Below are 11,672 nucleotides of genomic sequence, written 5' to 3'. Positions count from 1 at the left end.
GGGAAGGTTAACCTGGATGAGGGCTGGAGAAGAGGTGGGAGCGCAGCTGATCCTGGGGCTGGTGCTTCTTCTGCCATCAGCAGGGCGAGCTGCTTTGGTTCGGTCCCCATCTTCATTTCCCCTCTGGAAAAGCAGCTAACGAAGGGCCTGTGCTAATTGCCCAGTAAGACACTCCAGCTGAGCCCACGATGAGAAGGACTGTAAACACAGCATCCCAAACCAGAGATAGACAGGTGGGAACCTCCCAAACCTCCCACCTGTGGGTGGGCAAGCAAGGCTAGAGGGGCTCGTGGGCATGGGAGCCAGGAACGTGGCCTGCAAAAGTGTTTGAAATGCCCCCAGATGTGATCTCAGCCCAACAGGACTGGAGTAAGGAGCTCACTCAGCTTCTGAGACCACAAACAAGGCGCTGCTCCCCTGCGCCCACGGAGAAAAGAAGGAAAGGTCGCTTCAGGCTGTACTGCCAGCAGAAATTCTTGGCTTTGTGTTTGATTCAGGGAAACCTTCAGCGTCAGAGGGAGAAACTCAGAACTGGGAAAACCCAACCGACCTTCCTCACTCCCACAGGCTTTGCATCCATGCGCTCCCCAGGCAGTGTGGAGAGGCACCACGGAGGGCTCAGCAGTCTGGATGCAGCTCATGGGGATGCTGGGACCCAGCGCTGGCTGCTCAAACGTATCCTTCCATCTGCCATCCCCAAAAGCCAGCTCACCTCCCACAGCCCAGGGCTGTTTCCTGAGAGCCAAATCAGGGCTGCTGTAGGACCTGGTACCCCACAGCTCCACGTGCCTAAAGAAAGCAGCAAGAGGAGATGACCACCACACCGGGGACGGTGGTGCAGTAGAGCATCCCGTAGGTCCGGGGCCATTCCAGCAGGGCGCTCCCTGCTCCATCCCCACTGCCCTTCTAGACCTCACATGAAATCCCTCATTTTGGAGGTGCTGCCCAGTAGATCTGCCTGCCCACAGCCCGTGCCATCCCGACATCTCAGAGCACACATCACCCCCAGCACACCTGGGAACACCCTGCAGACCCCTTCCCTGTGCTGGTGGTGATGGGGCAGCCTCCAAAGAGCCGCCAGCTGCAGTCCCACACATCACCATAACTCAGCCCCGCGCCGCTCCCTGCCGACCCTGGCCAAAACACTGGGGTTATCTGAGCGTGTCCACAGCTAGAAAAACTACAGGAGATACAACAACAACAACGATGGCAACAACGGCAGCACCCTTTTGTGCTATGAACATCGACGGTTAATTGTGCTCGTTGGAATAAGGCCATGACTCCTCCCAGCTAAAGGACAACAGACTAAGGGCAGAGCACTGGGCTGCAGGAGGAGGCACGGCTGGCTTTCCACCTGACGCCAGGTCCTTTTTCCAACCACCAGCTGCTTGAAAAGAGAGATTGGAGCTGCGAGAGGACAACCCTGGGAAAAGCATCGCAGCATCCCTTGCTCCTCCCTTCCCTAAGGCGAGCCCCAGGTCCTGCCCTTTGCTGAGGGCTGTTGGAGGAGTCCTGCCCCTCCCGCAATCCCTTCATCATCGTAGGAACGGCTGCTTTTGGTTACAACTTAAAGAGGGGTTTCTTCTTTGATAGTTTTCCCGTTGCCTGGACAGCCAGGATCCACTCCCCACGACCTCTCCTCTCCCGGGGGGTGGTCAGCTGCCCAGCATCACAGTTCAGACTCGGGGGTGCCAGCCGTCAGGTACCCGCTCCCATAGCGTCCGTTGGGCGCGCTGCTCATCTCCATAGGGGAGTTGCTCCCAGGACCCAGGTAGGAACGGTGGGTGGGCATCGGGGATGGGGTCTCGCTCGGCACCTTGCTCAGGATGAAGCGCGTCTCGTCGTTGTCTTCCAAGTTGGAGATGTCCTTCATCATCCGGCCCTTCTTGTAGGTGACCGAGAGGGTGTTGGAGCCGTCTGACACCAGGTGGAACTGCCGGAGGATGAAGACCAGAGGCAGAGGGAGGGAAGCCAGGATGATCAGGGAGATGAGGATAGCCATGGCCCAGGTTGGGTAAAAAAGGAACTTCTCTGCAGCCTGAAAAAGAGAAAAAGATTGGTGTCAGGGAGCTGCAATGCACGCCAGGTCCAGCATCTCCTAAGCGCTCAGAAGCTCCTGCCAGCCTTCATCTTAGGAAGTTATCAGATGGCGAATCAAAGTGGATAAAAGAGCACGCACTGTGGTGGAACCAAGACAAAGCCCAAGGGCACTCTTCAGCCCATACTCCGAGCTAGCTCGAGCCTTCTGGGCAGCAGGGGAAAACGGCGGCCAAGAGGGTGGGATGCATCCCAGCTGGAGGAATAAGCAGAGCTGGGGTGGGAACCCTGCTCACCTCCTCTCTGATCCACGCGCTGTAGCCCGGGGGGCTGACTCCCAGCTGGATGATGCTGGCAGTCATGAGCACAGCCATGCAGATGGGAGAGACGTACTTCCAGGTGTAGTAGTAGAACTGATAGGGCCGAAAGCCCAGCATCTCTGTCAGTTCCTGCATGAACCTGCCGAAAGGGAGAGATGGAAACACACTGCTCCCCACCTTCCAGCAAGAAACTCCCTCCCAGGAGCCCTGCTGCAGATTAGACTCGAAAAAGAGCCTGGGGAAGAGCCCAGCTGAGCCACGAGATCATCGCAGTCTTTCAAACCCATGGGATGGGTTGGGAACCTCCCATGGAAAAGGTCACCTGGGCCTCCCTTGCTCTGGCCAACTCCTGACAACGAGAATAGGAACTGAGGGAAAGAGCTGCCCTTCCAGAATGTTCCAGAAACCTCAGATAAGACTATAATGACAAGCAACAGAGCTCCACAACCAAAGCAAGATACCCATTAGTGGGACTCGTTCTTGGTGCTGGGTTACAGCTGGGGCAGGGTAGAGGATCAAGGCAAACAGATCTCCTGCCTTCAGGTATTTGCTCCATCAGAGCTTGCCTCTTGGAAAATCAGGACAGAGCTGGAAGGCGAGGGGGTTTTACCCAGCAGTTACAGCCAAGAAATTCCATTTGTGGCGCCAACACCTTACTTCTTAGTGCCGTAAATCCAGGCCACAGCGATGTTCTCCAGGATGACCACGACGGTGAGCGGCAGCGTGGCTGAGTAATCATCAAACATGGTGACAAAGTAGTTCCCAGAGCGCTGCACGAAGATCAGGCCCACCACAAAGGCGAAGATGCAGCAGCCAACTGCGGGGAGAAAGACGGGCGTAGGTTAACAGAGCGCGGGTCGGTCGGCGCTGATGTGCCACTGGTTGAATGATCCTAGTGGCCGTTCCCAAACCTAACGATCCCATGGTCCCGAGGGTAACTGAGGCCTCTGCCATAGGGTCTGATCCCACTACACGTCCACGTGTCCCCGCTCTTCTAGGATGACAGTGGGGACCCTCCAGCCCCAACCCAGGAGGATGCAGAAGACCTCACCTGTGAACACCTCCTTCCGCACCTTGAAGGTGTCGATGATGGGAGTGGTGATGCCCGACATGGTCCCGATCATGCTGCCCAGCCCCAGGTTTATCAGCATCAAGAAGAACATGACGGACCAAAATGGCGAGGCTGGGAAGTGGGTCATGGCTTCTGTGAAGGCGATGAAGGCCAGGCCGGTTCCTTGCACTGACTATTTAGGAGGGGGGGAAAAAAAAAGACCAAAAAAGGATGAAGAAACGTGTCAGGCTGCGTGTCTCAGGGCTCTCTCGTCCCACTGAACAGCTCCTCAAGGAAAGAAAAATCCACCCTAAACACCTGGTGTGGAAGTGGCAGTGAGCCTATTAGACTTGCTACCATGGGCAGACCATTCCCACGCCCCAGGAAAGACCCCAGGAACAGGGAATTCCCATCCTTGGAGGGTCACTGGAAACAGTTTTTCCAGATCCGTGTGCCAGGAGCAACACAAACAGCTCCCAGCAGGGACTGCCAATGGGTGAGGTGATTTCTCTGTCCCATTAGGAATGCTGTGGGGTACCTTGTCCAGCTCATCCTCCAACAGACACGCGTCCAAGCCCAGCTCTTTGAAGTGCCCCTCTTTCACCGTCATGATCACCCTGTACATCTCGTTGTAGTCCTTGGCTGTCAAGTGGGAGAAGTTCACGTGGGGTGGGATGAGGTCGTGGCTGAGCACATTGGTGTTCAGGTATCCCAAGATCTTCTCAGCATTCCTAAGGGGGAGCAGAATCTGGTCACCCAGAAACGTCCCCTTCCATCCAGTGTGAGAACCTGTAGACCATAGTTCCCAACCAAAGCCAGAAAAACTGTGCCCTCAGCTACAAGGGGGCACCTCTGGAAATCCAGATCTTGATCACAAGCAATCTGGGTCCTCCAAAACACAGCGTCACCCAGTCCTTGAGCCACAGCCCCGCCAGCACAGGTTTCCCCCAACCCCCAGATGGACAGAAAGCAAATCCACCTACTCCACCACGCATTTCTCATTCATGATGTTGGCCTTGAAGCCCAGCACGGCGAACACAACCAGGGTGGCCAGGACAGACGTGAAGAAGTTGATGAAGGAGACGAGCGTGGCGTCGAAGTGGCAGTTGTTGTCCTGCTTGTTGTAGCTGGAGAAGGCGATGACCCCCCCAAAGCCCAATCCCAAGGCAAAGAACACCTGCGTGGCTGCCTCCCGCCACACCTGGGGGTCCAGCATCTTATCCAGCTTGGGGAGAGGGGACACAGAAAAAGGAATGAGGGCTGGTGGTGGTGCCAGAGCCGTTCCATCCTCCAGAGCCTTCAGCATCGTTTAACCCCAGACCTCGCCCCCCTCCCCTGCAGCAGGCTGCGGGCCTCCGAGAGCCGTTCATCGGGAGATCCTAATTAGTATCTTGTAACAGCCTCGCCAGCAGAGCTGTTTCATCTGCATCGCTTCATCATTAATTAATTAGCTCGTTAATTGCATAAACACCAGTGGAGGTTTCGCTACCAGCCAGCATGATCTCACAGAGCCCCTAAGCCCTTCTATAGATGCATTGCTGAGGGTAAATCCCCTCCCCTCGCCCACCCAAAGGGAACAGGAGCGATGCCTCGGGCAGTGCTATGATGACCACCTCAGGGCTGTAACACCTCCTGCCTCGTTTATCGGGACCTTTGAGGCCGACGCTCTGATTTTTTGGGGTGGAAACAAGAGAAAAAGAGGATTCGGTGAAATGATGTGCACAAAGGATGAGCAGCCCCGAGGATAAACCTGCTGGGGGTCTGCTGAGTTCTCACCTTGGGGGTGAACATGTGCATGATCCCATCCACCGCCCCGCGCAGCAGGAGGCCCCGCACCAAGAAGCAAACCAGCACCACGTAGGGGAAGAGGGAGCTGAAATACATCACCTGGGGCAAGAAGAATGCATGCAGGGTGGGCATCATCTCCCTTACCGCTCAGCCCCGTCCCCACATCCATCCCCAGGACATCACAAACTGGAGACAGAATGCTGGTGCCAGATAAGCCCTGGGGAAAGACAGCTCTGCATCCCCACCACCTCCCAGCACCACTGGTTCCCAGCATGGGGCTCCCTCCCAGTGTCCCAGTGATGTGAATTGGGCTTCCTCCTGGGCACAGGGGATGTGATACCACCCCACTGCCATGGGGCAGCAGCCTGCTTACCCTGTGCTACCCGCTGATGCGCCCTGTAAAACATCTGGCACATCTGGAGATGGGTTCCATCTGAACATCACGGAAAACCAACGCATCTGGAGGACGGATTGCTGCTACCCACCTTCCCCGAGGACTGGATGCCTTTGATCATGGCCAAGCCAACGAGACTCCAGGCCACCAGCAGGCAGAGGGTCATCTTCCAATTGAGTCCCCCACTCTCTGAGATGGAGTTGGAGATGTCCAGGGCCTCCCGGTACCAGAAGTAGGTGGTGGCCGAGCTTCTCTCACATTCAGTCTCCACAACTGCAGATGAATGGGGGTACCACAGAGTGAGGGGTCGGGGAAGAGCCACCAGCTGCCTCTTCTCACTCTGTCCGTGTCCCCATCCCAACCTCCAGTGTCCCCAGCCTGCAATAGCTGAAGGTTTTGAGGGTCTCCGGTGTCCCACAGCCCCACTCCCCATCATTTACCCCCATATCTCACCGGCCACGGAGCCATTCTTGACAATGGGGCACTCGCTCCAGGGAAGGGGGTACTGGAAGGACTTGAAGAAGTAAAAGATGCTCCAACCGATGATGACGTTGTAATAAAGACCAACAAAAAAGCAGACCTGTGTTGGGGGTTGAGGAGGACACGCTGTGAAGCAGTGAGGACAGTGCTGGTGTTCCCATTGAGCAGGGATCCCGAAACGTGGATGGCCTCATTCCCAAACCAGCCCTAAGCTCACAGATGGAGCTGAAAAACTCCACTCAACCCTTCAATCTCCCACACTGGGCTCAGTGAGGTTTGCCCCAGGCCATCCCCCATTTGCAGCCTGCAGAGCATCCCACCAACCCCAATGCATGCTCACCAGGCAGCTGGCATAACCGATGCCACCGAGGCGGGGACAGATGTAATTCCAGACACCAATGCTGCCCCGACGGATCCGCTGCCCCACTGCCAGCTCCAGGAAGAACAGCGGGAGGCCAATGATGATGAGCAGGACCAGGTATGGGACCAGGTAGGCGCCTGGCAGGGACAGAAAGCTTGTCATGGACCCATCTGCCTGCTCTTATATCCCGATGAGGGACATGCTGCGTCTGTCACTTGGTTTGCAACAGAAAACACACGTGCGTGGCAGGGAACCCTGCTGCATCCCCTGGCACTGTGGGAATGTGCAGGATATGCGAGCTCTCTGCTAGGGGTAAAATGGCTCGGAACAGAAAGGAGGTTAATCTCCATCTAATTGGGGAGACCAGAGAGAAATTAGCAGTTCATGAAGCATAACCAAACGGCTGTAAAAGATGCGATGACTCACGCTGCAGCGCCCGGCTGATGGATGGCTCCAGCCTCTGCCAGGGGCTGCCGGACAGCACTGGGAGCACGTGGCTGCAGAGCTGAGATTTATGGCCCAGTGACAGCCACCAGTGCTGGGCCAGGGATGGATGGGGCCGAGGATGCATTTGGAGCAGAGGTGAGGAGGCTCGTTAAGGAAGAGGTTCATTAAGGAGCAGGAAAATGGAGATGTAGGCAGCCGGGGTGCAGCTGGACACTGGTGTAACTGGGAACACCCGCAAGCTTCCCATCCCTGCAACACCCTCACGGGCATCTCAACCTCCAGACGATGAGACAGATGGATCTGTTTGGATGCAAACTTCTCCAGCATCAGAGATTTTCCTCCCCTGACCCCTGGGAGGACGGCCACCAGCTCCTGCCCATGCGTCATCGTCAGCACACGCGGCTCCCGGCACACCGAGTGCTGGGGATTTGGCTCAGGCCCATCTCACTGCCAGCACGAGGCTGTTCTCCCCCGCAGATGTCTGCTTGGGGAGCAGGAAGGAAGCAGCCATCCCACCCTGCGCCGAGCAGCTTACTGCTGTGCCAGCCAGCTCCCAGCTCCGTGCCTCGGTACCTGGAAACCTGCTGCAGGAAGCTGTCGTATGGCAGCAAGGGGCTTCTCACAGCATCTGCTCATCCCAGCAGTGCCCCTTCATGCCCCTGCATCCCAGGGATGAGATAGATGGCCTTGTGTTGGGAGCTGTCAAACCCAACTTGACCCCACTACAGTGAGTCTCGTGGCTGCTGAGGGTTCTATTCTCTTATATGGAGAAATTGAGGCAGGGTGGCTTCAGAGAAGCCTGGCATCCGACCTCCTGCTCAGAGCTGGCTCCTGATTCCATCTATCTGGGATGAGCAGGAAATCACAGATGCAGAGAGCTCCCTACCAAAGGAATCAGGGTTTCATTGCAGCCCTGAACGTACCAGTAGGATTCACTTTGTTCTCAGGGCAGGCAGGCGAGCATCCTTCAGGAAGAGGCTGCCCTGGAGGTTCCTGCAGCTCTGCACCACAGCACAGCCAGCAGCTCCCAGCTGCCCCTCACCTCTCAACCCACCCCCACTGCTCCCTCCACCCCCAGCAGAGGTAAGATCAGCCCACAGACCCCCCTGGAATCCCATCTCTCACCTCCTCCATTCTTTTGGCACAGGTAGGGGAATCGCCAGACATTTCCCAGCCCCACAGAGTAGCCAATCTGGGCCAGGATGTACTGCAGCTTGCTATTCCACGCCGGCCTGTTCTCTGCATCCAGCTCCTCCTCCCCGTCCTTCTGCTTATCCCAAGCCTCCCCTGTCACGTTGAGGACGCTGCGTTTGTAGTCCACGGGCTCCTCGTGAGCCAGCAGGTCGGCCACTGACTCGGTGACATGCTCACTGCTGTGCTCCCGCTGTGTCACTTTGCTGTTTTTCGGCATCGGGACGGCTCCGTGCCACCCCAGGGGCTGGGATGGGGTGAAGGGAGAAGAGGAACGTCCCGCTTGAGCTGCTCGGGGCTCACCTCCTCGTCATCAGCAGGACCTGTGTGAGAAGGATTCAGCAGCATGGTGGGGTTGGTTTTGCCTCATCCCGGTGCTGTTGGGACCGGCAGAGATGGTGGGGAGGGGTCACCATCACCCCCTGTGTTTCAGGGACATCCATTGGGCTGGGGGATGCTAAGTGGAAGCAACACCCTGCTGCTTCCTAACTGGGGAGAGTTCCCAGGGGGGAGCACCCATGGGTGCAAGCAGATGGTGACAGAGCAGTCCCCTCAGCCCTGCGCAGCCCCCCGGCTCAGTCCTGAAGGGCTACAGGGCTCGAAAGCACTTAGGTGACAGTGACAGAGGGCTCTCCATCCTCCTTGGATGGTATCAGGCACAAGGTGGGTGAGAGCCAGCAGCTAAATCACCGCAGGCAGCTCTATAGCAGATAACATCAGCAAAACAGCCACAGTGACACAAAGCCATCCATCGTCCAAGCCCTGCTGCCTTCCCAGCCTTGGCCTGGGAACCCAAGCCACAAGATCTGCGCAGTCTGAGCACTGACACCAGGGATCTTTGGCCATACTGGGAGAACTGGGGCCAGACTGGCTCGTGCCCCAGCTGGAGAACAACCATAGAAACTCCAAGCCGTGGAAAAATGACTCTTTCCCCAAGGGCCGTGTTTGCTTCCGTCTTCCATCCCTCCATTCCCTTTTCAGGGACATCAGTGTGACCACCAGTCCCTGGAGGAGCACTGGGGCCATGCCCAGGGTCCCAAAGGCCCCCCGTGTTTCTCCCGAGCTCCTCCATTTACACAGACACCCATCAACCCCAGCCCTGAGCACAGCTCACAACCCTGGGCCCTTCCAGAGCACGGGGCTCAGCCAGGCAGCCCTTCTCATTCCCAAGCATCCATCCCAGTGCTGGAGGGAGGCAAAGCAGCAGGACAGCTCACCCTCCTCGCCCTCACCTCTCTGCTTCCTCGCCCCAAAGAAAGTTCCCCGTGTGCCAGGCCCTGTTCCTAATAGAAAAGCTATTTTCAGTCAAAAGCCGCATCCGTTGCCAGGCAACTGCATCGCCTCACAGCCTTGGCTGGATCAGGCTCCTCCAGAGAAGCTGTTTGAATTATTCCTTCAAGCCTGGTCCAGCAGTGTTTCATTTCCTAACGAGGACCATTCGTATGAACCGTTCACAGTTCAACAGCAGCAATTACCAGCACAGGGCTGCCCACAGCCAGAGCATCCCCAGCATGGAGGGGGGGGGGTCCCGAGGCAGGAAATCACAGGGATTCCCACCGAGTTTGGGTCGGGTTCTGCAGAGACAAGAGGATTTGGGGGTGAAAGAGTGTGCTGAGCTGCTGTGCCAGGGCTGGGATAAGGGGCTGAGGCAGCACTGGAGGAGGAGAAAGGGGTAAGGAGCAGAAAGCTCCCCCCTGTGTGAAGTCGTATGGGAAAGCTGTGCTATAAGGATAATCTTCACCAGTGTTGCTGTCCCTGTGTCCCCACTGCTTGCTTGGGGACATCCTGCTGCTTCCCAGCCTGATGGCAGCAGTGCCTGCTGGAGGAGACCCTGCCTATGGAGAGGGGTCTGCCACGATGCTCCCAGCCAAAGCGCAGCTCAAATCCACCTGCAAAAACTACTTCTGCCCATGTGTTTGATTGGAAGGGAAATTTAATCAAGGAATTCATCTCCCAGAACAACAACAACAACAATAACGACGCTGCAAGGAAGGTCAGCTGACAACCAGGAGCTTCTTGGCTGCAGAAAGACAGAACCCCCTTGTAGCAGACAGATGGAGATTCAGCTTGTGGACGACCTTCACCTTCTCACATGTGTGGTTTTCTTTCTCTTCTGAAGGAAGATCACAGCCCACCAGTGGATCTGGGTGCCTCCCCACGGCGATCATAGAGGGGTCCAGGAAGGCACCAGTACGAACTGGGAGGGCTGGGACAGCAACAGTGCCTGTGAGATGGGAGCAGCTGCCAGCACCCATGGGGAGCAATAGGGAGAGGAGCAGGAAAGAGCACCACTGCCCTGGGATAACCCACCTCCCCACGCTCCTGCCATGGTTTTTCCACTTGCTGAAAAGGTGATTGGAGAGGCTGGAATCAGCCAGCGGCAGTGGAGCTCAGGGCCCAGGGTGTGTGGGCACAGGGAAGCTCTCTCCTCTCCCAGGGACAGAGCAGCTCCTGCATCCGAATTCTACACTTACGTTCCATTTGGGGGCAATTGAGGCAACAACAACAACAAAAAAGCCAGGCTGGGATGCAATGAATTCAAAATAATCCTCAAATTCAAACCGTGGGGTCTCTGCACTGGCACAGCGCCCTGCTCCCTCCACCAAGGTCACAGAGCAGGAAAGGAGAGCGATGGATCCAGGCACAGAGGGATGCCAGGGATGGATCTGAGGGATCCAAGCGTCCCCATCCTGGGACACCACACCGAGGGCTGAGCTTTATGCTGCAGATGAGGAGGGGACAGACCCAAGGTCACCCATGGGACCTGGGGAGCTCGCAGAGAGGTGGAGGCACAGAGCAGGCACCTCTGCCATCTCCCTTTTGCACCCAGCAAGGCCGAGCAGCGAAGCCAAGAGGAGAGCAGTGGGGAACCTGCTGGGAACAGCATCGCTCTGCATCACAGTGAGAGCACACAGAGCCCTTCAGCCCCGGCAAATCAAAGGCAGAGTGCTTGGAGCGGCATCCCGACCGCATGGCAGAGCCCCGAGGAGACGCTTCTGCCCCACAGATAAGCAGCTCGGCTCTCCCACAGCCCCCTCCAAGCGCAGCTCCCATCGCACACAGACCTGCCTCCATCTTAACGCCGCTCCTCGCTCCCAAACCAGGAGACTCAGAGCTCCCGCTCGGCTCTTCCTCACCCTCCTCATCCTCTCCTGCTCCACGGGGGAAGGCTTTTGCCATCCGAGCTCATTAGGGTCGCTCCCTTTCCTTAAGCAAACCCTGCTAATTAGCGCCAGGCTCCGCCACTCTCCAGAGGTGACGCGCGGTGACTCGGTGGCAGCGGTCCCACATCACGGGGTCCCCCCCAGACCCCCAAACTCACACAGCGCGAAGGGAACACGCAACCAGGGGGTCAGCAGAGCAGGCCGAGGGGAAACGCCGCAAGGAGACGCGCTGGACCCCGGGCTCCCACCTTCGCAAGCAGTTTGCGTGCAGCTCCGCGGCGCTCAGCCGGCATTTATTGCCGGGGCGGATGGGGGGGAGATGCTCAGAGCTGCTCTCCTCATTCAGACTCGTTTTAGCGTCGTGACACAGGAGCAGTTCGCGTTCGAGGATGAATCAGAGCTGCCTCCGCTTCTGCCTTACCCCCCTCCTCCCCCCCCC

At 57.3% G+C, this 11,672-nt stretch overlaps 1 protein-coding gene across 1 annotated transcript; it reads right to left on the bottom strand.

The window, feature by feature from the left end:
• Positions 1–1,662: 1,662 nt before the first annotated feature.
• Positions 1,663–8,290, bottom strand: SLC6A17 (solute carrier family 6 member 17). The gene is made up of 11 exons (XM_042839587.1): positions 8,004–8,290; positions 6,411–6,568; positions 6,044–6,170; positions 5,682–5,863; positions 5,185–5,295; positions 4,392–4,633; positions 3,947–4,139; positions 3,409–3,601; positions 3,015–3,174; positions 2,334–2,496; positions 1,663–2,038 (listed from the first exon to the last, which is right to left on the bottom strand). The coding sequence occupies exons 1-11, from the start codon at positions 8,287–8,289 to the stop codon at positions 1,670–1,672; spliced, it is 2,184 nt and encodes a 727-aa protein (XP_042695521.1). The 5' UTR covers position 8,290; the 3' UTR covers positions 1,663–1,669.
• Positions 8,291–11,672: the final 3,382 nt, after the last annotated feature.

Source organism: Centrocercus urophasianus, unplaced genomic scaffold (genome assembly GCF_019232065.1).
Source record: "Centrocercus urophasianus isolate 14NV4802_14NV808 unplaced genomic scaffold, USGS_Curo_1.0 seq_985, whole genome shotgun sequence".
NCBI classification, from domain to species: domain Eukaryota; kingdom Metazoa; phylum Chordata; class Aves; order Galliformes; family Phasianidae; genus Centrocercus; species Centrocercus urophasianus.
The sequence above is the reverse complement of the archived record's forward strand: the minus strand, read 5'-3'. Positions and strand labels throughout refer to the sequence as shown.